Genomic DNA, 25246 nt, shown 5'->3' with positions numbered 1-25246 from the left:
AGACCCTCCACTTCTCAGGTGGAAACAAAGATGGGCTTCTGCCTGTGATCCCGATGACGAGGATGATGGTACTGACAACAATTAAGTTGCCTTTTTACATGCCCTAGTCCTCAAAACTGTCCTGCAAGATAGTACTACTATCTATACACATAAGAAAACTAGGGTTCGAAAGAGAACTAAAGCCACTCTGGGTCTAAGACAATTAGACAAATGCCGTACTGAAATTTTTACAGCCTCATTCTCTCAAAAGTTTGTTACGGTGTTCTCCGAAGACCCCATTAAAACACGTACAACACCCCTACACACACACCTCCCCTTCTCTCACTTTCCCTCATTGGAACAATAAAAAGCTCCAAAACCATACTCAAATCATATGGTACTTTTATTGGCTGTCTGTGATACGATGCGATGGAAACATCTCAATCTAGGACATTCTGAACCTTGCTCGGGCTTCCTGATATACTGACAGACCAGTGACAGGCGCACAGGTTGACAATCAGGGGACAACAGAAGCAAACAGCCACTGGTGCACATTTTCATGGTGATTCACTCCATAGGTTTAGGGAACTTCTTGTTTTTTCTTTCATAGCATCTTCCTTTTTTCAAATTCCTTCAGAAACAGACACAGAAGAGAGAGGGGATAAAAAGATTTAAGATTCAAATCACATTCATGGTCAAAGTGCTTCTGAAACCTTTTATCTTTAGGATCCCTTGAACAACCAAAAATTACAGAAGTGAAATGTAGCAGGATGAGGGTGCTTGAACACAATGTAACAGCTTTCAAATTAGCCTGAATTTCACTGAACTAGATGCAGAGCCTCAACTTTACGTCTCCCAAACACAGAGGCTGAGTGGCTTTGAACTGTACTTATTTTTCTACTGCAGTAATATTATTAAGAGTTGACAAATTCAACTACTTATGCAAACCTTTAATAGCATATATGAACCACACTGGCCTTTTTAATAAGGCAACGGAAACAAGTTTGCTCAGTTTCTCTGAGAAAGAGACTAAATGCATATTCAGTTAAGGTTTGAACAGAATGTCAAGTGCACCTCAGAAATATCTGAAAAGGACACAGTACAGAAAATCACATTCCTCTAGACTATAATAATTAGAATACAACCGATGTGTAGTTGCCTGCTGCCACCTACTGGAGCAAAGTGGTAATGCAAGTCTCCAAAGTGAACGTCAGGATTTGCTTTCCCCCCTCTAAGGAAACTTCATCTTCACACACTCACTAACCACCCAGAACTGTGGCACACAGTGTCTTATTTCAAAAGACAGGATCACATAAAGATTCACTAAAACAAGGAGTCCACTTTATTACCCCTAAGACAAGGGCAGAAAACACTGAGGAAAAAGATGGTTCCCTCCTGGGAATAAAATTTGTGCCAGTTCTCAACATGTTTAAGATGTTTGGTTTTTGCTTTGCTTTTTGTCCACGCTATAACCATCATAAAAACAAAGAGAAAGAGAGCCTTAAATGATCACTTAAAGAGGCTAAAACTCATTGCAAAGAGATTGTGGAAGATACCAAATCATTTAGAACACTTTAAACCACGATGCTCTATTTAAAACAGAAAAGCAAAGCATATGGTTAAGAGGTCGCTCCTCCAACCTGCAAACAACGGGCATCCCAGCAGAGCCAGGGCCAGGTGCTCAAGTTCTGGAAATGCCACCCTCTTCTTTTGATCTCCCTTCCCTGCTCCCCATCGACTCCCTCTTCACCCAGTTTTCATTTCTTGTCACACAGCCTTCAACCTGTCTCCCTAGAAGCAGGAACCTAGGAGATCAGGGTGGCTATACCCCAAAGGCCCTCAATGAGAAAAAGGAAATGCAAGGCAATCCCCTGTACTACCCCCAAGTGGGAATTCATGGCACTTATGGACTCTGAAACACTTTCTTGTATATCATATTTTGCCCCTCACAAAAGAACAAATTTCAATGTTTAAAGAAGTTAAGTTTTTAAAAATCAGAATGTTTTTCCTGGTCATGCCTAATTAGGACACTGGGACCTTAACGGAACTGTCATCAGAAAGAAAGCAATGATAAGACCCAGAAGAAAGGGCCACGTCTTCCAGGCACCCAGTGTGGCTGCACGCCAGAAGGCCTGTAACTTCAGAGCGCTCAGGCCACCGTCTTGGCTCACCTTATAGATGGTGGTTCCCAGCTGTGCAGGGGACATGCTGACCACAACTCCTGCGCTCTGAAGGGCAGAGATCTTCTCTTTGGCTCCACCTTTTCCTCCAGCAATAATTGCCCCTGCATGACCCATTCTCCTGCCGGGAGGAGCGGTTAAACCAGCAATGAAGGACACCACAGGCTTAGCCTTGGGACCCTGGAAAGTGAGATTTTAAACACTGTAATGAAGACGTTGACCAAAACCGGACTCAAATTCCTGAGTTTGAAAAGTAAATGGCAAACGGCTTGGGCAGGGCTGGCCACTCATCCTCACTAAGAAAAGCGACACAAACATTAAGCTGTAATTGCAACCCCAGCATTCTCTTCTGAGATGACACGACTTTTCATACAATCTCAGGAAGATAATCCTATGTTTTTTGTCTGTTTAGATATTAAACTTCAACTTCACAGTTGACAAGCTATTTTACAAATACATATATGATTCTTTCATTTGAAAAACAAAAGCACACTCAAAAATAAAGAAGTTATGCAATTTGTGATAACAGTGAATTAAGACACTAGATCAGGTTGTTTCATTTCAACCTGATTTTATGTCTTAATTCATTATCAGTTTACCCACAATAAGTTTGCTAGAAAAAAAAGATGAGGTGGGAAGGTAGATCGGAAAAGATGTACAACTAGAAGTCACCTGACTCAATTTCCTATTAACTAAAGCTGGTTGACCGTGGACAAGGGACATCGGCTCTCTAAACTTCTGATTCCTCATCTATGGAATGAAATAGCTAAACCAGAATGGTGGCCAAGGGCCCTTTCTCCTCTGAAATTCTACAAAGTCTAAGGAAGATCAGGACTAGTTTTATTTAATAAAAATCCATTCTACTATGCAACCTCTATGTACATAAAGAGCACTGTACCAGATTCTGAGGTTAAAAATAAAGATCCACACAGGAATTCTCTAGACCTATAATACAGTTAAAGAAATAACATAAAATGTTATCAATTAGTTAAAAGACGCCAAAAAACTTATTTTTAATATATGGTTAAATTTCACAGTGAATGAAAATATCCTGTTCATAACAGGAGTCCAGAGGCAATAAGGAATCCAGGCAGGCCTGTCAAAGGCGGGACTTGAACGCAGTGGAGTCAGCGCCTTCCATCAGGCACCGTCATCTTCCCCTAGGCCAGCAGTTCACAAACCGTTCGGTCTTAGAACCCCTACGCTCACAAAAATTGACAATCCCAAAACACTGTTGTTTATATAAACTATATCTATATTTCCTGTATTCAAAATTAAAACTAAGAAATTATATAAATATCACTTAAAAATAAAAACTTTCTTTAAAAGCATTCTCCTAAGAAGTGTGGCATCATTTTTATATTTTTGCAATTCCTGAACGTCAAATTTAGTAAAAGGCAAATGGATTCTGATATCTGCTTTCATATTCAATTTATTACAATATGTTATTTTGGCTGCAGTAAAAGAAAATCTGGGCCCACATACATATGTGGTTGGAAAAGGGGAAGAATTTTAATAGCCCTGTCAGATAACTGTAGATATTCTTCTTCCATATCACACAAACCTCTTCAAGTGGTAATTTCTTAAAGGTTAGTTGCAATGTTGGAATCCAAAACCATGGCAATGAGCTTTCTGTCCTTTGTTACTTTAAAATCCCATTGATCTGTCTTATACTTTGAACGGATCTTTTACCTATAATGACTTTGTAACATTCACTGGTCAGACGAAAAGTACAGGTTCAATGAGTTATGTACATTTTCTGAAGGCTGATTGATTTCATCCTTCAGTATCAACAAACCATATTCATCATTATCAATCTCATTAGAAAAGTCTTGAGTAGAGGAAGTCATCACGTTCAAGGTAGCAGACACAACTGTTTCAAACTACGAATATTCACTTGAAAGCTCAAGTTTTATCACTCTCGACAAATACTACAAGTTGTCTTCCTTGCAGGTTCACTTTGTTCACTTCTGAGAAAAAGTCTGCCAAATACCCACGTGTGCAGAGCCAGCGCATCTGGCAGGCGTTTCTGAGTGTAGCACTGGTGTTCCATGAAGAAAGCAGCTAGCTCACAACTCAACTGGGAAGGTGCTTCACCTCCCACTTCATCACTAACCACTGACTCATGGGTCAGGATTTAACAAAGTTAATAATTTCCACTGCTTCCTCAAGGACATTCCTGACTGAAATCAGTTCTGTTCTGTTTTTTAACTATGTTTTTAGTATGTGGCGGTGAATGATTACTGGCACAGCTGCTTCTGGCGCTAAGGGGCCAGCATGCCAGGTCCCACGTGGTCTGACGCTGCTCGCTCCAGCCTCATCTCCCACCTCTCCTCCCTGCTCTTTACCTCCTAGGGATTCCAGGCTGCCTGGCCTCTGGTCCTGTGCAGAGAATGCTCTCCACTCTCCCTGGACACCTGGCAAATTTCTACTTAACTGCTGATACTTGGCTCAAGCCTCCTCTTCTCCCATGAGCCTTTCCGGCTCTTCCTCTGACAGTCTCCAAAACGCCCTCGTGGTTGATCATCTTCTATTCTGGGACCCTCCTGTGCCTTTCACAAGTCTCTACACTACACTGTTACACTAAGTAACAGTGGCTGTGGTTGACTTCTCGTGTGTTCCCTTCCCAAACTACCAACTCCCTGAATGCAGGAACTATGTTCTCCCTTAGCTCTGTTTGCCCAGCATCTACTATAGTATACAATTAAAAATAAAAGAGTCTACAGGTCAATTATTCATTCGCTTGTGGGTTCTGCATCACATGCTCAAATATGAGCATCTCATATTTGAGGGGCACTAATTTCTTTAAAAAAAACTTTTTTAAGGTTTATTCATTTTGCAAAGACAAAGAGAGACAGTGCATGAGCAGGGGAGGGGCACAGAGAGAAGGAGACACAGAATCCAAAGCAGGCTCCAGGCTCTGAGCTGTCAGCACAGAGCCCAATGCAGGGCTCAACTCACAGACCATGAGATCATGCCCTGAGCTAAAGTTGGATGCTTAACCGACCGAGTCACCCAGGTGCCCCTGAGTGGCACTAATTTCTACTTGATCCCTCTGTCCCCATACTCACAGAGCAAGAATACTGCACTAGAAACAAGATTTTGATGAACCTAGAATATCAGATAAATTTATACTCTGTCCTATGAACAAATAAAAGTCACTTGAAATTTTTTAAGAGAAAAATACAATTAAAAAGACTATGAGGAAGTGTAGTCTGCAAATAGGATACATAAATGATGAGAAATGTGAAAGCCCCAAAACGGAAAGACCAGTCAGGATGGTGTTGGTATAGTTTGAGCAGAGTCCCGGGGCTGCTGACCCTTGCCCTTAATCCCTGCAGTCCAACTCCTGATCCCTCCATGGAATACGGTCACATCAGGCAGACCTGGGGGGTGAATCCCACCCTTAGCTGATTTGTTGGACACCGACCACTGGCAAATTATTAACCTCCCTATGGCAGTTTCCTAACTCATAAAAGGAAAAAAACATCTTACTCAAAGGTTAAGATTAAACAACACTACTTTTACCAATAAGTACTGTCACTGTAATGATGATAATAAACACAGTAATGGCGGCAGCAGGTAACATTACTGATGCTCACTCTGTGCCAGGTACTGTGCTAAGTGTTATAGATCATCTGTTCAACCCAGAGTCTTTTTTTTTTTTTTTAATGTTTTGTATTTATTTGTAAGAGAGAGAGAGAGAAAGAGAGACAGCATGAACAGGGGAGGGTCAGAGAGAGAGAGGGAGACACAGAATCTGAAACAGGCTCCAGGCTGAGCCGACTATCAGCACAGAGACCGACTTGGGGCTCGAACACATGAACCATGAGATCATGACCTGAGCCGAAGTCAGACGACTAACCAACTGATCCACCCAGGTGCCCCTGTTCAACCCAGAGTCTTGAACATAGTAGGTCCTTAATAAAAAGTAGTCTCATAAGTACTAGCCAGACATAGGAAACACACAAGAAATGAAATATAATGTATATGCTTAGCTTTTTGCACTAAATTCTAAGCTATTCAAGGGATTCGGAGTTGGGCTAAATATGTTTTAAAATTCACTTGGACATAGTATAATGTCATATTAACCTAACTCTTTCCTAAAGAGAAGTCAGTTTTTCCTTAAATTTCAAACTTTACAACTTATCTGAATTGAAGACACTCTAGAACCATTTCACCCCAAATTCCTAACAACCTACTTTATTCTTTCCTCATCCACCACTTATTGGTGCCTCGGGTGCCAAGGGACTGGGCTGGGCACCACCATACCAGTCCCTGTTGTCCCTAGCCCTGAGCAGGATGGCCTGGGAGAGAAGGAGGGGGTGCTGGCTGAGGAACAGGGGTAGAGATTATCAGGAAGAAACTATGGACACGGTGCAGGTGAGAGAAGATGGCAGCTCAAAGCAGAGCAGAGGGAGAGATAAGAGATGATGCTCTGAGTCTCAACATATTGCTGAGGACAGATCCTGGTAATAACCGAGTGGAAACAAGTGATGAGAGAGAAGTACAAGATGCTTTTGAGGCTTCTGCCTTGGAAACTGCATGAAGTCTGATGTATAGATACACTAGCCATTCGCACTGAAGGAATAGGCACAGAAAGTAAATCCAGCAGAAAACTAAGACGCGAAGAACCAGGAGAAAAACCAAGAGGTTAGAGATGATGAAGGATGAATGAAGGCCATTAGCAACCTCTGCAAAAGCAAAGTCAGGAGAGTAAGATTCAACAGCAGCGCAGCAGCGACTAGCTCAGAAAGTGCCTACTATGTGCAGAGAGCTATATTTTTCCAAACCCAAACCCAAGCTTACTGAATTATGTTGTTTCAAAAATTCTGCAGCATTTTCTTCTGCATTACCGCCAATTTCACCAATCAATATGATGCCTTCTGTGGCTGGATCATTCAGAAAGATTTCAAGGCAGTCAATAAAATCGGTGCCATTAAAAGGATCACCTCCAATGCCTGAAAAAGTTGAAGAGTATCAACACCAGCTGAAAATTTAAGGTTGAACCACAAAACTTAGGCCAAGAAATGTTGTTTCAACTCATTTCTTAATTTGCTTACCACTGTTTTAAAATGTGTCATCACTTTTGCATTTAACATTTAAAAAAAAATCACAACATGCTACATTTAATTGTTTCCAATATCACATGAATGCTAAATGGTGGTTGACTTCTGATACTCACAATGACTACCTTCTTTTTGTTTTATCTCCTTTATCAAGCTTCTTTCCTCCCAACAAAAATTTTCCCAAATAACTCTTCTAAAATAAGCATTTCAATAAAATGTGTGTTTATTTTGCAAGCTACACAAGACACAAGAATGTCTCTTCTCTGATGAAACCTTTTACAACTTTCTTTGCACAAAGTAACTATTAGATGAGGCACACTGCAGAGAAACTGCACACAAGTGTAAGACACAGGTCCCAGTGAGGGATAGGGTTGAGGGCGCACTGACCCCTCTTCCCTTAGGTCCAGGTGAGTGATGACTACAGTATAGGCGTTTGAGGCCAACTACTTGCATAGGATTAAAGTACATGGTCCCAACAGACAGACTGCCACTCTTTATAATTTTTACATTATAAGCTTATTGAAGGCAGGATTGACTTCCTACTTTTCAATGCGCCTCTGAAGAGAAGCAGCATTTATGGAGTGCCAACTGTGTGTCAAGTACTGTGCCTCAGCACCTATTAAACCTGTCATTTCCTAATTCTTCTAACCTCTCTGTGAAATGGGCATTATTAGGGGTGCCTGGGTGGCTCAGTCGGTTAAGCGTCCGACTTCAGCTCAGGTCACGATCTCGTGGTTCGTGGGTTCAAGCCCTGCATCAGACTCTGTGCTGACAGCTCAGAGCCTGGAGCCTGCTTCAGATTCTGTATCTCCCTCTCTCTCTGTCCCTCTCATGTGCACTCTCTCTCTCTCTTCTCTGTCTTTCAAAAATAAATAGACATTAAAAAAATTTTTTTAAAAGAAATGGGCATTATTATTAGCATTTTACAAATTAAAAACAGACACTGGAGAATATGACATTTGCAACTCTGTTTCAAACTTTTTCTGATTCTCCATCATACGAAGTCACTTTGTGGCTAAGATGGTGCTTTGTACATAGAGAAGCTCAATTACGGTTTCCAATACTGACTGTATGGCTCTCAATCCTAATAAAAATACTCCAGGGCTATATTTTATAATTTATTATAAAAAGCTATTTTTGAAAGGCTTTGTTTTTTAAGTTGTATTTATTTGGGGAGAGAGAGAAAGAAAGAGAGGTGCAGAGGGGCAGAGAGAGAGAGGGAGAGAATCCCAAGCAGGCTCCTGCACTGTCAGCACAGAGTCCTACATGGGGCTTCATCTCATGAATCATGAGATCACAACCTGAGCTGAAATCAAGAGTCAGATGCTTAGCCGACTGAGCCACCGGGGGACCCCTTGAAAGGCTTTTAAAAGGTATTCTAAAAATGTGTGAAGAAATATTTATAAAAATGAGAAATCGGTCTGCCTTTGGCAACAAATACTAAAATTATTTTAAAATGTAAAACCTTGTTACTTTTAAAAGTGGCAGGCAGTACAATGCGACAGAAAGAGGCTCTGGGCGCTCGATCATCCTCAACATAGATCTTCTCACCAATAAAGCTCTAATAGCACAACTCCAGCTCAGAGGTGCCTCAGAAGGTTGCCTTAAGAATAAGACAACAGGGGCGCCTGGGTGGCTTAGTTGGTTAAGTGTCCTACTTTCGCTTAGGTCATGATCTCGCGGTTTGTGGGTTCGAGCCCCGTGTCAGGCTCTGTGCTGGCTGCCAGCTCGGAGCCTGGAGCCTGTTTCAGAGTCTGTGACTCCCTCTTTCTCGGACCCTCCCCTGCTCATGCTGTCTCTCTCTCTCTCCTAGAAATAAATAAAATATTTACAAAAAAAAAAAAAAAGAATAAGACAACAAAGAGCAAAGAATTCCCTAACTGTGAAGCATGAATAATAGCTTACAATGGTATCAAAATGATAACTACAGTAACAAAAGTCCTGATAGGAAGAACAGTTGTTCACAGCAAGCCAAGTGAGTGGTGTTTTCAGGCACCAAGCCTCTTCAGGAGCTACGTGTCCTACAATGCTTATTCCCCAACATGAGAGTCAAACTTTGGACCCTCGGACCACGATCTTGAAAATATACAGTGGTGCTTCACACTGAAGCATATTAAATTTAAGATCGTACCATCTTTTTGACGAAATGGTTATCCAAACCTCTTTAAAAAAAATCAGAACAATAATTATTATTCTACTCTTTCAACGAAGACACGGCGTTACAACATCATGATTTTATCAAAAATCTCTCACCGACGCACAAAGATTGCCCCAGTCCAACTTGTGTTGTTTGGTGAACTGCTTCGTAAGTCAGGGTCCCAGACCTGGATACGATACCTTAAAGGAAGAGAATTTAAAAACATTAGATTATGTTCGTATGACAGACTATGATATTACAAATACAAGTATATAAAAAAATCCATTCCGCAATTTGCCATCCAAATCAACAACACCTTCAAATGATGAAATAAGAAGAAAAGGTTTAAATGAAAGCAGGGAAGTTTTAAAAGTCAGACAAAGGAGAGAGTACACTGTTAAGTTAGGGTTATTTCATGTCTATAAAGCAGTGCAGGAAAGCCCTACATTACCTGCTCTAAGAATCTGTATCAAAGGGGTAGAATCAATATGAACTTGCTAAGTACAATCCTGCTTGGAGTGGCAGAAAATGACAGGTTGGACTTATAGATACCCAAACTACTAAACCACCAAAACATTCAGCCTGTAACACCAGCATTAGTCACATTTAGGAATGCTATATATCTTTCCCACAATTATTTTTCTACTAATTTTCAAATAATATATAGACTTTAAAATCAATATACATTTTTTAACGCTTTTTAATGTTTATTTATTTTTGAAGGAGAGAGAGACAGAGCATGAGCAGGGGAAGGGCAGAGAGAGAGGGAGACACAGAATCCAAAATGGACTTCCAGGCTCCGAGCTGTCAGCAGAGCCCGACACGAGGCTCAAACTCACAAACTGCAAGATCATGACCTGAGATGAAGTCGGATGCTTAACTGACTGAGCCACCCAGGCACCCCAATATAAATTTTTTAAATGTTCACTTATTTTTGAGAAAGAGAAAGAGAGAGAATGAACAGGGGAGGGGTAGAGAGAGAGGGAGACACAGAATCCAAAGCAGGCTCCAGGCTCTGAGTTGTCAGCACAGAGCCTGACATGGGGCCCGAAAGATCAAGACCCAAGCTGAAGTTGGACACTTAACTGACTGAACCACCCAAGCATCTCTAAAATCAATATAAAGATAACAGGGGAATAAAGCCAAGACCCCTCTGAGTTCAAGTCTATCTTACCTAATTCCCTTCATACAATGGACCTATGGTGAAAGCACCTAAGTTCACACGTGGACACGGTGTGCACATGTGGGGATGAGGATAGGGGTACCTAGATGTCCTCTATTATAGTTCACCATGCATCGCTGAGCTACAAAGGAAGCTACAAGGAAGATAATTTCTTCATGCCACAATGTATATATGATAGGTGAATCCCCACATATAACAGGTTGAGAAAACTGAGTAACTTTAGTTGTCAGAATATATTATATAAAAATTTTTAAAAATAAAACACAAAACTTTGTATGGGCTAAAATTAGAGAATGGATTGTGGGCCAGTGAATACTTCAAGTATGTCCATGATTTGCTTTCTTTAAACTTCTGCCTTGGAGCACTTCTTAAGAACTCAGAGACTCTTTTTTTTTTTTTTAATGTTTATTTATTTTCAAGAGATAGAGAGACAGAGTGCGAGTGGGGGAGAGGCAAAGAGAGGAGTCACAGAATCTGAAGCAGGCTCCAGGCTCCAAGCTGTCTGTACAGAGCCTGACGCAGGGCTTGAACCCACGAACTGTGAGATCATGACCTGAGCCGAAGTCAGACGCTTAACCAAATGAGCCACCCAGGCGCCCCAAGAACTCAGAGACTCTTCTAGCAATATGATCCCCCTATCAGAGGAAGCAGAATTCTTGTCAGACTGAGACAAAAATCAGAACCATAAGCTACCTCAACTTTAGTACAGCATATTTACATTCTTAAGCAAAGTTTTGTGTTATCATCGCTGTGTACTCATAGTAACACCAGGATAGTATCATTTTTCTAAGGGGCTTTCAACTGATTATAGAAATGATATGTAAATTATATAAATGCAAAATGCATACACAGAAAGTAATAAAAGTCATGTTTTTAGGATAGATTACTCCTGCGTTCCTTAAGGCATATATAGTAAAAGAGGCTATCACTTAAAAATACCTATCACAAGGACACTTATGCTTCTGTGTAAAAGTACTTTCCTCTATTCTTCCTGTCAAGTAAAATCCCTGGGCATTATATAGAAAACAAATAAAAGAAATCTCTAAGAGATGAAAAAGGCAAGGTGACTAGGGACTTTGAGACCCAACAAATGATACACTGGTGAGCTTCCTGGGTTTTCTTTTGCCTCATACATCCTAGATATGGAGCTAAAGCATTCCAGAAACACATAAGGGTACAGAAAAACACATCCTCCTCAAAAGCCTGCTTTCTCTAGCAAAAGAACCAAGGACAGCCTGGCAAAACAGAAAACTCTGAGGCAATAACTCCATACCAACCAAACACTACAGAAAAAGCTGTACCTCCACCATATGAGCAAAGGGCCAAAAAGGAATCCTAGACTTCCACATTTAGGAGGCTACAATGAGGTACCCCAACATAGATGCCAGGTTGGTGAAAGAGAAGGTCAAGGAGGCAGTCAGGACTTCCATGTGTGCCAGCTGATAATGAGCCCCACCATGTCGGTGGAAACCACATGGGAAGCCTTTCATGTCTCTCCTCATCCAGCAGGACTGAGGCACTTCTCCATCGCCTTGGTGGGGTGGCATCAGAGAAGGCATCGTCGAGAGTCAGGGCTCTCACCATCGTCCAGCAATAACAAGGCCACCCCCAATGAATGTCAGTAGGGACCACATAGGGGAACAGAAGTGTCATCCCCAGTAAGGAAGAGCCCACCCACTCCAGTATCAATGGAAGCAAGTAGGGAACTTGGACTTCTACATCCACCTGGTAGTAATGAGGCGCCTCCTCCGACAATCCCTGCTGAAGCAGTGTAAATAACGTCAACTAGAACAGAAGGTTCAAATAAGACCCAGAGTCTCATAACATACTATACAAATTATCCACGTTTCAATCAAAAACCATTCAGAATACCAAGAACCAGGGAGATCTCAAACTGAAAGAAAAGAGACAATCAACAGATGTTAACACCAAGATGAAGAATTACCTAACAAGGATTTTAAAGAAAGCATGCTAAAAATGTTTTACAGAAACAATTATGAACATGCTTGAAACAAATGAGAAAACAGAAAGCCTTATCAAAAAAATAATGATGTCTCAGCAAAAAAAACAGAAGATATAAAGAGAACCCAAATGTAATTTTTAGAAGTGAAAAATAAAACAACCAAAGCTAAAAGCACGGTGGATGAGTTCAATGGCATAAAGGAGGGGAGACAGGAAATAATCTGTGCATTGAAAAACAATTACCCAATTGGAATGACAGAACAAAAACAGACCAGGGAAAAAAGTGGACAGATTCTCAGGGACCTATGGTACTACATGTGAATTTACAAGTACATAAATGTATAAAGTTTAAAATAAAAATTTTGGGGGGCACCTGGGTGGCTCAGTCAGTTGGGCATCCAACTTCAGCTTGGGTCATGGTCTCAACGGTTCATGAGTTCCAGCCCCACGTTGGGCTCTGTGCTGACAGCTCAGAGCCTGGAGCCTGCTTCAGATTCTGTGTATCCCTCTCTCTCTGCCCCTTCCCCACTCATGCTCTGTCTCTCTCTGTCTCAAAAATAAAATAAACATTAAAAAAAATAACAAAATAAAATAAAAAAATTTTAAAGATGGCCCTCCATCTTTAACGTATGTCACATGTGGTTGTTTTTTTAGGTTTACAGGTACCTTAGAAGCAGGTTAGGGAGGAGAAAGGCATTTTGGCACAGGACACGCCTTCTTACGTGCTCACTTCAAGTCTATAGCAGTAGCCGTTGACAGCAGGCTCAAGAGTATATGGAGTGCTCAACTACTTCAAAAAAAATTTTTTGTAATCTTTGTTTTTGAGAGAGAGAGACAAAGAGACAGAGTGTGAGCAGGGGAGGGGCAGAGTGAGAGGGAGACACCGAATCCAAAGCAGGCTCCAGACTCTGACCTGTCAGCACAGAGCCCAAAGTGGGGCTCAAACTCATAAACCACAAGCTCATGACCTGATCCAAAGTCAGACGGTTAACCAACTGAACCACCTAGGCACCCCTAGAGTGCTCAACTATTTACAAGAGCGTCAGTGACTACATGAATCAGGTCCCCACTAGACCTCAGATGGACTGTGGAACTCCCTAGAACCTCCTTAATATAAGAACTTGGTAAGTACTCTACTGGCAGCAGGGCTAACAGCTCTAAGGGATTTTAGTAACAAAGAAAACTCATGACCTTTAACCCAGTCCTATAAACAACTTAACTGACATTCACCTACTATACTGATTATTCCTACTCAGTATTAATAGTCATGGTTTATAGATAGAGAAAATACTGCAACCATCTATTATGGTGCACTAAGAAAGCTTAGTGAGAATTAGGTGTGAAGAGTCTTTTTTTTAATGTTTGTTTATTTTTTGAGTGAGAAAAAGCACAAGCAGGGGAGGGGAAGAGAGAGAGAGACAGGCACAGAGGATCCAAAGCCAGCTCTGTACTGACAGCAGACAGCCCGATGTGGGGTTGGAACTGCAAGATCATGACCTGGGCCCAAGTTAGAAGCTTAACAGACTGAGTCATCCAGATGCCCCAGGTGTGAAGAGTCTAAAAAACAAGTATAATGGGCTAACTTTGAAATGTTAATTAGGTTATGTCCTTGAGGAACTAAACAAGTAGTAGAATTTTCACAAAACATTTTGAGAAAGTTTGTGATATCCTAGAAGGCAAAGTAATTCGAGGACAGGATACAGAGAGACTAACAATAAAAATATTCAAAGCACAGATAACCAACAAAGGACTTATATCCAGAATATTTACAGAACCCACCACCATAATCAACAAGAAAAAGACAACCAATAGGAAATGTGCAAAAAACTTGAACAGATACCTCACATAAGAAGATATATAAATAGCTAATAAGTGCATGAAAATGGGGCTTTACATCTTTAGTTATCAGGGAAACTCAAATTAAAACCACAAGACATTATTTCACTCCTAGCAGAATGGCTTAAATTAACGACCAATAATATTAAATGTTGGTGAAGATGGGGAGCAATTGGAACTGTCTGTCATGCATTGATGGTGGAAATGTAAAATGAATAGCCACTCTGCAGAACTGTTTGGCAGTTTCTTAAAAAGAGGAACATACTTGAAACCTATGACTTAGCGATTCCATTTGTAAGTATTTTACCCAGGAGAAATGAAAATGTGTCCAAAGAAAGACCTACACAGAAATGTCACCTTATCTTTAGTCATCACGATTCAGCCTAGAAACAGCCCAAATGTGCATCAACAGGACAACGGACAAACTGTGGTGTAATCACACAATACACTACTATTCTACTTAGCAGTAAAATGAAATGAACTCATGATACATAAAAGCACATGAAAGAATCCACAGCATGCTGCGCAGGAAAAGAATCTCTAAAAAATCTCCAAAAAATATCTTTATTGATTTTGCAGAATTATTACTGACTCTTAAACTCATTCAACTCAGGACACGGAATGGATTCACTACAAAATTCCAAAACAGTTCAATTAATTAAAATGAATTTGATTTGCACAGGCACAAATTCTCTTTGTGAATTCTGAGCTTAGGGCAAAGAATTTTTTTTTTTTAATCTATAAGAAACATACTCACCAACTCTTCCTTTCTTGTGAATATGGCCAGGCATGATGCCAATTTTGCATTCTCCAGGCTGAAGGAAAGAAAATCACAGTTTCAGAAAAGAGAAAACAACAACCTATAACTAAGTCATACACACAAACACACTTGGCCTGACTCGAAGCTAGTCAGCCTTATGAAAGCCTAAATCCAGGCTTACTTTTGTTTTTCCACTTACATTGATGACTCCAGGGCAGTTGGGCCCGATCAGCCTGGTCTTTCCCTGGCGCAGCAGTTTGTGCTTGACCCGCACCATGTCCTGCTGTGGGATACCTTCAGTAATGCACACGACCAAGGGCATTTCCGCCTCAACAGCTTCATTGATGGCAGCAGCCGCAAAAGGAGGAGGAACATAAATGACAGAAGCTGTTGCTCCTGTCTGTTCTCTGGCCTGAAACATTAACCATGAAGCGCATTATTATGGGGTGAGTTGTAAACACCGTAAAATGAATTCAATACCATGATTTTAATAATGTCTTGGGATGGGGAAAGGATACCACCAGGGATACTGGATGTCTTCCTTCTTCCCACTAACAAGATCACTTAGCTATCAGAAAAGAGCAGGACCGAGCAGGGCGTCCCCTCTGCCCCCATTAGAATGCTACTCTGAATTGAAAGGTTCCAGGAGGACCCATTCTCTGAGGTGCTGGCACGTCAGTAAACTTGAAGGCGTGCCTGATTTGTGTTTGTGTCCCCTCATTCCTGTGGCCATGTTTATTTTTGTTGCTTACAAGACACTGTATCACCCATTCAGCACCAAAGACCCTAGATGTCCCCAGCAGCAAAAGGACCAGTAAGCTGCGGAGCCTCAGAACTTAGCTCTCAAACGCCTGTGTTCAAAAAAGATCATACTTGATAAACGTTAGCGAAAGACGTTGAAGATGATGTGGTGTTTTTACACTCACAATTTTTACTCTAAATGCACGTTAATTACAATAAATAATTGTAATTATTAATTGTGATTGTAATAATAATTACAAATGCATAAATGGCCAAGGATGAGAATGTGGGTCAAATAAGCATTAGGGTCTACTCTACATCACCCCTCACAATGCAGAGCATTTAAGGACCATCACTTTGACCATGATTCTCTCTGTAGTCCCCACATATACAAACACAGTTGTCTCCTTGTACCAACTCTAGGTGTGGCCACATCTCTTCCACTGTAATGGAAGCTCCTTGAGGACAGAGATTGTCAGTGATCTCTGATTCTCCGAGAGCAGAACAGGCAGCACCTGTTCTGTGAGACGCCCTGCAACGGGGCTTAAGGCAGGTCTTGTTAAGGCCTCACCACAACCCTGCATGCTTAGTATTCCCATCTGCAAATTAAGATGCTGTAGTGAAGAGACAGTAAATAATTTACACAAGGTCACATAACTAGGAAGTGAGTGGCAGAGCCAAGATTCAGATCTAAGGATCTCTGATTCCAAAGTGTCTGTTCTTTTCAGTTACAGCAGGCTGCCTCCCTATAAATGTTAAAATATAACTTAATCGAGATATAAAGCAAAACCTTTGGGAAGGCTGTGTCATGGGATTTTACAATGGATAGGAACACTAAACTACAGAACACAGAGGTATAGCTAGAAGGGGCAGAAGTAAAAGACAGTGTCTTTCAGAATCATCCCTGAAGGACTCCCCACATCCCCAGACACTGAGGAGCTTTCTCTACAGCATCCCTAATAAAAAGTATCTTGGCATTGACAGAAGGACAAAGTCAAAGGATGCTGACAGATGATCAGCAAGTGATGCCAGGGGTTAAAAATAATTTTTTTAAAACTCTGTTCAAGGTGATAACAAAGAAGGGGGTACAAAAAAATAAAAACTAGGTTGGAACAAAAAGAAGTCAGATCATAGGCATGTAGGTACTTTTGGGAAAATACACCCTACAGTTTTCTACCTCTTTAAGGCCACAAATACCGCCAAAAGCTGGACTGTGATGACGGGGTCTGTGCTAACAAGTGATACTGGATGAAAGGTATCCATCCCACTCATTCAGAAAGCTTTTGTAAGTGCCAAACAGGTAAAAATGCAGTATCTGTCAAAGAACTTGAAAAATATTACAAATGTCATATCTATTTGTATCACGATGAATAATAAATGAGTTGCTTAGCAACAAAAACTTCTTTTAAACGAAAGCGAAAAAAAGCCCATGAAAAAGTCAAATCTACCTAGAGGAATTATGAAAACAGCTCTTCTCTCTATTTTGAGGTCGTGAAGTCAGCCATAAGAGAATTTAAAGCAAAAAGACTTCAAAATTCTTCTCTAGAACATCATTTTAACTTTTTTTTTACTCTTTAAAGTACAGTACACTTAAACACACATATACACATAGAGTACAACCTATTTTCAAGTTTAAAGTAAAATGGAAATTCCAAATTTGAATTATCTGTTTTTTTCCCTACGTTTTAGGATTAAGAATACAAATTCACTTCAACTCAAAGTTGGTATTCTAAAAAGAGATTAAGTATAAATTTGTACTCTTAAAAAATGTGATATTTGAAAACATGCCTTAAAACTATTTGGAAGAATATGGGGGGAGGGATACATCTGTTATCATCAGTACATTGGTCCAAGTACTAAGTTTATTTCCTGGATATTTTTTATTAAATAAGTAAGAATTTATAGTTTCTTTTATAATACTATTGCTTTTCTATATATTCATGCAAGTGTAGAAAGAAAGATGAAAGAATACACACTGACCTGAAATGAGCTCTCTAGAAAAGCAAAATCTGAGACGTGGAAAACACTATAAAATTTACCTTTACATGTAACTTTTGTATCATCTTATATTTTACAATAAGTAAATATTAATTTTGCAACACAGAATTAGGTTTAGTTCAACATACTTTAAAAATGATTAAGAAAGCAGGAATCTGGGGAAGAGACTAGGGCTCAGTGATCTGTCAGTCTGACTTGACAGCTCAGTGTTTTCACGCGGGAACACCATACTGCTTACCCCGAGCCGTGCTAAGTCTGCCACTTCTCGGCTATGAACTATGGGCAGGACCCTTAACCTCTCTGCATGTATCCTTGTCTTCAGAATGAGGATGGTGACAGCACCTGCACCATCAGGTGCATCCCCTCACAGGATGGTGGTGAGGCTTGAATGAAACAATGTATATAAAGCACAGAGCACGGTGCCTGGCAAGGAGCTCTTTCTCATTAAGTGTTAGGGGTGGAGGCTGACATGTTGGAGCACGGTGCCTGGCAAGGAGCCCTTTCTCATTAAATGTTAGGGGTGGAGGCTGACATGTACGCTGCTAACATCCTGGAAGAAAGGGTAAGGAAGGGATAATAAGCCAGAGAGAACCCAACCTACAATGCTTCTTCCCTTAACAGCTCAAATGAATGCCTGTAAAGAAAATGACACTGGATGTGGGGAAGCCATTCTGAGTCTGTGTGACTAAAGTGAACCTACGGGTTTCTACATTACTGGATTTTAAAACAGCAAGTGACTCTCCCGAAACGGACACAATTAAGATCTTTATCCAAAGCATGCTTGCTCTTCTCCTGCTTTTCTTTTTTATTTGTTTTACATTTATTTATTTTTGAGAGACAGAGTAAGACAGAGCGCGAGCAGGGATGGGGCAGAGAGAGGAGATGCAGAATCTGAAACAGGCTTCAGGCTCTGAGCAAGCATTGAGCACAGACCCTGATGCGGGGCTCAAACCTACGAACTATGAGATCACAACCTGAGCTGAAGTCGGACGCACAACCGACTGAGCCACCCTGGTGCCCCTCCTGCATTTCTTTATTAGCAAACTCAGTGCCATTAATTACCTCCTTCACGGTGTTAAAGACTGGTAAGCCCAGATGTGTCTTGCCGCCTTTCCCTGGAGTGGTTCCCCCAACTAGCTGGGTGCCATATTCCAATGCCTGCTGGCTATGAAAGGTGCCCTGAGGGGGAAAAAAGCACAAGACTCATGAGAAAAGACAGGCCGGGAAGCCTAAAGGCAATCTTCAGCAACTTGGGAAAGAAAAATAAATAGGTTAACTATTTCCCAGAATGTGCAAGTAACATATATCCAGCATTCTCAACAACTTGCTAAACCCAGCTTTGAACGCTGAAACAGTCCAGGCTAAAATAGTTGTTTGTTTGTTTCTTTAATTTTTTTTATTTTTTAAAAGGTTTTTTTTTAATGTTTTATTTATTTTTGAGAGAGAGAGGGATAGAGACAACGTGAGCAGGGGAAGATCAGAGAGAGAGGGAGTCACAGAATCTGAAGACAGGCTCCAGGCTCTGAGCCAGCTGTCAGCACAAAGCCCGATGCGGGGCTCGAACCCATGAACCATGAGATCATGACCTGAGCCAAAGTTGGACACTTAACTGTGCCACAAGCCACCCCCCATTTGTTTTTTTTTTTTTAAAGGGTAATCTTTCTTTATTTGATTTTCAAATTTGGCTGATGGTCAGAAACCTGTGTGTTTACTTAACACCTCCTTTTCACTGTTTCCCAACTCCTGACATCCTCACATCCCTCATTTATATAGTTAAAAATGCATGGTCAATCATTATAAACACACAGCAACTTTGGCTCTCTCTCACTTCAATATACCCATGTGACAAAACCACAATCTTGGTTATTCCCAGTTCCCTACTTACTCTAAGACTACACATACACAGCCAACCAGTAGCTGGAGAAAAAACAGAAGCATGCTAACTGGTCTCACTTTAAAATACTCATCAGTAACCTCAGGCGAGCTTTTAATGCTGCCCAGCCAACACCCCGTAGCTCCCCATCCATTCACTGTCCCTCTTCAACCTCGGCACTACAGACATTTTGGTCCCATGGATTCACTGTTATGGGAAGTTGTCCTATACTTTGCACAACGTTTAGCAGCACCCCTGGCCTCTACTCAGTAGATTCCAGTACCACACCCTCCTCTCCACCCCACTCAGCTGTTGGGACAACCAAAAATGTCTCCACAAATTGAAAGACTATTTTTCACGAGGCTTCTAGGGCTCTATCTCCCCTGGTTGTCCTCTTCTCGTTCTCTCTCTCCTTAGACTTCTCTTTTTCATCTGAATTTGGCCCTTAATGATCTCATCCCTTATAATGGCAATAATCCATATGGCGACCCCTCCCACAGACACACACACACACACACACACACACACACCTCCATACCCAACCCAGACCTTTGCTTTGAGCTTCAAACTCACACTGTCAACTGCCCATCTGACATCTCCACTTGGAGAACTGGCAAGCATCGGATGTGCTCAAAACCAAATTCCTGACACTCCCCTTGACACTCCCCTCCCACTCCACCCCATCTCGGTGAATGACAATTCCACTCCTAACAGATGCCAGATCAAAAATACTGAAGTCCTCCTTGATTCTCTTTCTCTTCTATCTCACATCAGATATATTACTGCCCTAACTTCAAAATATAACTGACAGCATCTCATCCCTTCTGCTACCACCATGGTCTAAGTCACCATCAACTCTTGACAGAATATTGCTCCCGGCTCCCTTTCATCTATTCTCAACACAGCAGCCAGAATGATCCTCTTAAAGCATAAGCAAGATCATAACACTCCTCTGATCAAAACTCTCCAGTGGTTTTCCACTTCATTCACAGTCAAAGCCAAACTCCTTTTACCGGCCCATAAGTCAATACTCAACCTGCATCCTCCCATCCAAACTCCTTAACTGCCTGGCCTCATTTACTGTTCTCGCACTATTCATTTCACTCCAGCCACGTTGGCCTTGTGGCTACTGCACACGACAGACACATTCCTGCCTCACGGCCCTGCTGTCCCCCTTTGCCTTGAATGCACTTCCCTTCATATCCACTCACTTTGCTCTCACATCTCCCTTAGATCTTGACTCAGGTCAGGTGTCCCCTGATCGCCTGACATAAAATCCCCCCTTCCCCGTCCTGAACACCACCACAACCCCACACACATACACATACTTCTACCCACGGTTTACTTTTTCCAGAAAGCATTTATACTTTCTAACTTATCACATAATTTACTCATTGGTTTTGTGGACATGTTTCTCTCCCTCCCACCACTAAAATGTAGATTCCAAGAAGGCAGTGATTTCTGGGTACTTTGTTCACTAAGAGATGGAACCTAAACCAACACATGACATACAGTAGGCACTGAATAAGCAGTTGCTGAAACTGAATGGATCTATGTGGTCATTCTATAGGGACCTAAAAATGCTGACCCAACTTCTCAAATTCTATTACAGGCATAATAACTGGGACTTAAAGAGGGACTTCAGAAATTTCCTGATTCAGCTTCTTCATTTTTCAAAGCAGGTACCTTAGCTGCAAGCATGTTAACTAACTTGCCTAAAGTCAGTGATGGAGTTTTGAAACAAATCACAAGCCAAAGCTCTCTCTTTAAACAGTGCTATTCAAAGTGTAGTTTGTAGACTTGCTGGTCTGCAGTGAGATAAACACAAAAAGAAAAAGAATAAAAAATTACAAAGAACAAAGGAAAGAAAAATGAAAAAACAAGAAGAAAAAAATTAGTTAAAAAGCTAAAATAAAAGTGACAATGCTTGCAAACTTTTATAGTGATATATTGCTGCAACTCTTCTTTTACAAAAAAATAAAATGTTGGTTTGCATTAGATTGAAAACTAAAGGCAAAAACCCAAATTGGTTTTTCACTCAAGACAGCTTAAGAAGCACTACCCTAGATCACAACTCTGCTAAACAAATTCAAATCGACTAATTTTTTAGTCCTAAGTAGGGCTAAAAGCTGTTAATAAGCTTATTTTCCTTAGTTACCCCATTATCACCATTGAGTTAAGAATAGAAATAGTTTTAGGAGATCAAAGCCAGTACCAGAAATTCCACCTGCTGGAAATTTGCATTGTTGAAATTCACTCCGAAATACAAATATTCCTCTTTCATACGTGGAACGATGTATATACTGGATAAAAGAACTAACGAGACAAAAGGTAGATTTCCTATGAAGATAAACTCAAAATTTCAGACCTCATTGTTATCTCTATAATAATAGAATCTTAACGCATCTGAGACAAGTAAGGTTCCCAATTACTTAAAAAAAAAAAAAGTAAATGAGAAACAATGTAATTGCTAATTACTGAAAGACACTGAAACCACCTTGGCTTTCAGTATTTAGGCAAACCAACACTTAATTCAGGAAGCACAGACGGTTGCAAATATTGCTTATATCATGAACAATGGCTCTTTTAACAAAAGGTCATAGGATAAGATGTCACAGGATCATATAAAGTTTAGCAAACAGAAACATCATATATAATAAAATTAACGCAGGGAATTTGGGTTAATCAATCATTTGATTATATGCTAACACAATTAATATTTAACCAAAAAGGAACTTGAAAATGATTTTACTTGGCAGAGAAGTGATAAAATGTACTTCAAATCTTAGAAGAGCATCAGCTTTCTTTAGAGTACATACACATGGAAGTGATCTCGTAAGACATATGGTTATCAGAACAAGTAAACCAATTTTGCCTAGGAACAAAATGTAAAGGTTTTGGGTGTTCCTTTTTGTTTTTTGTTTTTGCTTTTTTTTTTTTGGTGTGGATTATTTTTTAAGATAGTAGAGGAAGAGAATAAGAAAGGTCCAGTTATTTCAGAAAAATAACACATTTTTGTGTCCAATAATTTCAGAAAAAAAGTAAAAAAGCAAAAGGACATTTTATATGAAACAACTTTCTAATCAATTCATTTTTTAAAAACACCAAAACCTATGGAGTTAAAGCAATTTGTAAGTACTTTAAAAACAAAAGTTACAGAAATTTGGATATTTAGGTATTATCCTATAGATCAAGGGTTAGAAAAATATGGTGTGAGTTTGGCCTGGTTTTATAAACCATTTTACTGGCATACAACCATGCCCATTCATTGACATATTATCGATAGCTGCTTTTGCAGTTACAATGTCATTGAGTAGTTGTGACAGAGACTGCATGGCCCACTAAGTCTAATATTTACAATCTCGTCCTTTCCGGAATAAATTTGCAGACTCCTGCCCTAGATTACCAAAATACCACAGAATGGACACGATGATTCTTCTGATTATAGAAAAATCACTAACTTTTAAATCACACACAAAAAGTCATTAACTGCTTTTATCTTGCCATATCTTCTTTAAATAATGAAAGGGATACTATGGGTTAAGACTCATGGCTATCTTCTAATTGATTTGGTAGTATTCCTTGATTTTACAAAAATCTGCGTCTATTATGGTGGAACTATAAATTTGTACGAATGTTTTAAAGGGTAATTTAGCAATAGCTGTTACAATTTTAAATACACAGAACCTTAACACTCAATTTTTCTTTTATGAATCTATTCTATAGACATGTAAAATGCAGGATATATATCATAGCATAGAACGATAGGAAGGCGGGAAAGGAGATTCTCACGTTGCATTTTATTGTGGAATCACATTTCACATGTATTTAAAACTTTTACAAATTCTAGGATGTAAGCAGGGGTAGGGAGAGATAATGAATATAAGTGAATGAGAACAAATTAAAACACTTCAGGCAATTTTGCCTGCTAGTCCCTTTGAAGACCATTTGCTCAGAGAGTCCAAAATGAGAAAAGTCAGTGTGCTGATTATTCCGCCTACCTCCGTTCCCAGGAGCATTTCCCCACACTGATCTGTGTTTACCTGTGTACGTTTTTTACAAAAGGCCTAAACACAAGCCACCTACTTTACCTAGTAGTCAGTTAAAGAAACAGTAATCTTTTCCAGTGCTGGGGGAAAACCAGTGGTGTTAAACTGGCTGAAAGACAGTATGTGGTTTCTAACATCATGTGCTCTTGTGGGGGGGATTGTCAAGGTAAGTTTAAACAGTTTTCATCTTATGGCCTGACTATAGCACCCAATCCCCCTCCCCCCACCAAGATATAACTCCATTGCTGTACTTTACTTTTCTTCAACAATCATATATTATAAATCTGTGATATTAAAAACATAGAAAATACTTTAAAATGTTTTTGTATCTGTAGTGTGCATCTTTATAAAACATCTTGACACATACCTGCTTACCGGTGAAACCCTGGCAAATAACCTTTGTATTTTTATCAACATAGAGATGTTTCCGGGAAGTTATATAGGAACAATGCCGAATTCCATTCTGTTGCACTGAAAAGTAAAGAAAATATGACACATTATAATTTCTCCAAACTTTTGGACCATGAACTGAACTGAGTGACACACACAAAAAAAAAAAAATCCTCTAACACAGGGGCTCTCTTGTGATCATGGAAACTTTAAGTGACACACAAAGGCTATAGAAATAGAGGAATAAAAAAAAAAGACACTGTTCTATTCTCCAGGATCCCCTCTTTACCAAGAACCACAATCTTGTAGCCTTTTCTAAATGTATGAGAAAAGCTTAAGTTTAGAATTTTCATTCCCCAAAGACAAATGGCTCAAATCCAGGGACCAGGTATCAATTGTACTAATTATGTTTGCTAAACAGCCACATCCTTTGCCCATTTTACTCAACCTTTTTTTTTTTTTAATATTTTTATTTATTTCTAGGAGAGAGAGAGAGAGAGACAGCGTGAGCAGGGGAGGGTCAGAAAGAGAGGGAAACACAGAATCTGAAACAGACTCCAGGCTCTGAGCTGGCTATCAGCACAGAGCCCGACACGGGGCTCAAACACACAAACCGCGAGATCATGACCTAAGCGAAAGTCGGACACTTAACCGACTAAGCCACCCAGGAGCCCTTCAACCTTTTTTTTTTTTTTTCTAAGTTTACTTAGTTTTTTAGTAATCTCTACACCCAATGTGAGGCTCAAACTCACAACCCCGAGATCAAGAGTCACATGCTCTTCTGACTAAGCCAGGCAGGAGCCCCTTCCCCAATCTGTTTAAGCCCAACATCTGTAAATAATAGGTGAGTGGAGAGGCACGCTTTGTTCGGAGAGCTTGTAAGAACTACTCTGCAAGTCATTCCCCAAAATAACATTAAATGTTAACATTAAATATTAATGTTAAAGCTTAAGTCAGAGATAATACTTGTCTAATATATAATCCAAGGTTACTTAATTTGATCATCTTCTGATGTAAGACACCAGACCTTACATATAGAAGAAATAGGGAAAATGAAATATATAAGCAGATGAGAGAAGAATTTGTAAA

General features: G+C 40.2%; 1 protein-coding gene across 2 annotated transcripts in view; it reads right to left on the bottom strand.

Moving 5' to 3' along the window:
• Positions 1-364: 364 nt before the first annotated feature.
• The window catches only part of SUCLG1 (succinate-CoA ligase GDP/ADP-forming subunit alpha), a 34281-nt gene continuing 9399 nt past the window's right edge, over positions 365-25246 (bottom strand). For both annotated transcript variants that reach the window (XM_039217633.1, XM_039217634.1), the window contains exons 2-9: positions 24135-24238; positions 18908-19024; positions 15306-15518; positions 15104-15161; positions 9482-9565; positions 6969-7120; positions 2151-2339; positions 365-610 (exon numbers count right to left, since the gene is read on the bottom strand). In XM_039217633.1, coding sequence (XP_039073564.1) covers positions 584-610; positions 2151-2339; positions 6969-7120; positions 9482-9565; positions 15104-15161; positions 15306-15518; positions 18908-19024; positions 24135-24238 — 944 coding nt within the window. In that variant the 3' untranslated portion in view covers positions 365-583. The remainder of the gene's footprint in view (positions 611-2150; positions 2340-6968; positions 7121-9481; positions 9566-15103; positions 15162-15305; positions 15519-18907; positions 19025-24134; positions 24239-25246) is intronic.

Source organism: Hyaena hyaena, unplaced genomic scaffold, assembly GCF_003009895.1.
Source record: "Hyaena hyaena isolate Hyena2069 unplaced genomic scaffold, ASM300989v1 scaffold_699, whole genome shotgun sequence".
NCBI classification, from domain to species: domain Eukaryota; kingdom Metazoa; phylum Chordata; class Mammalia; order Carnivora; family Hyaenidae; genus Hyaena; species Hyaena hyaena.
This window is presented reverse-complemented; position numbering and strand designations above follow the sequence as displayed.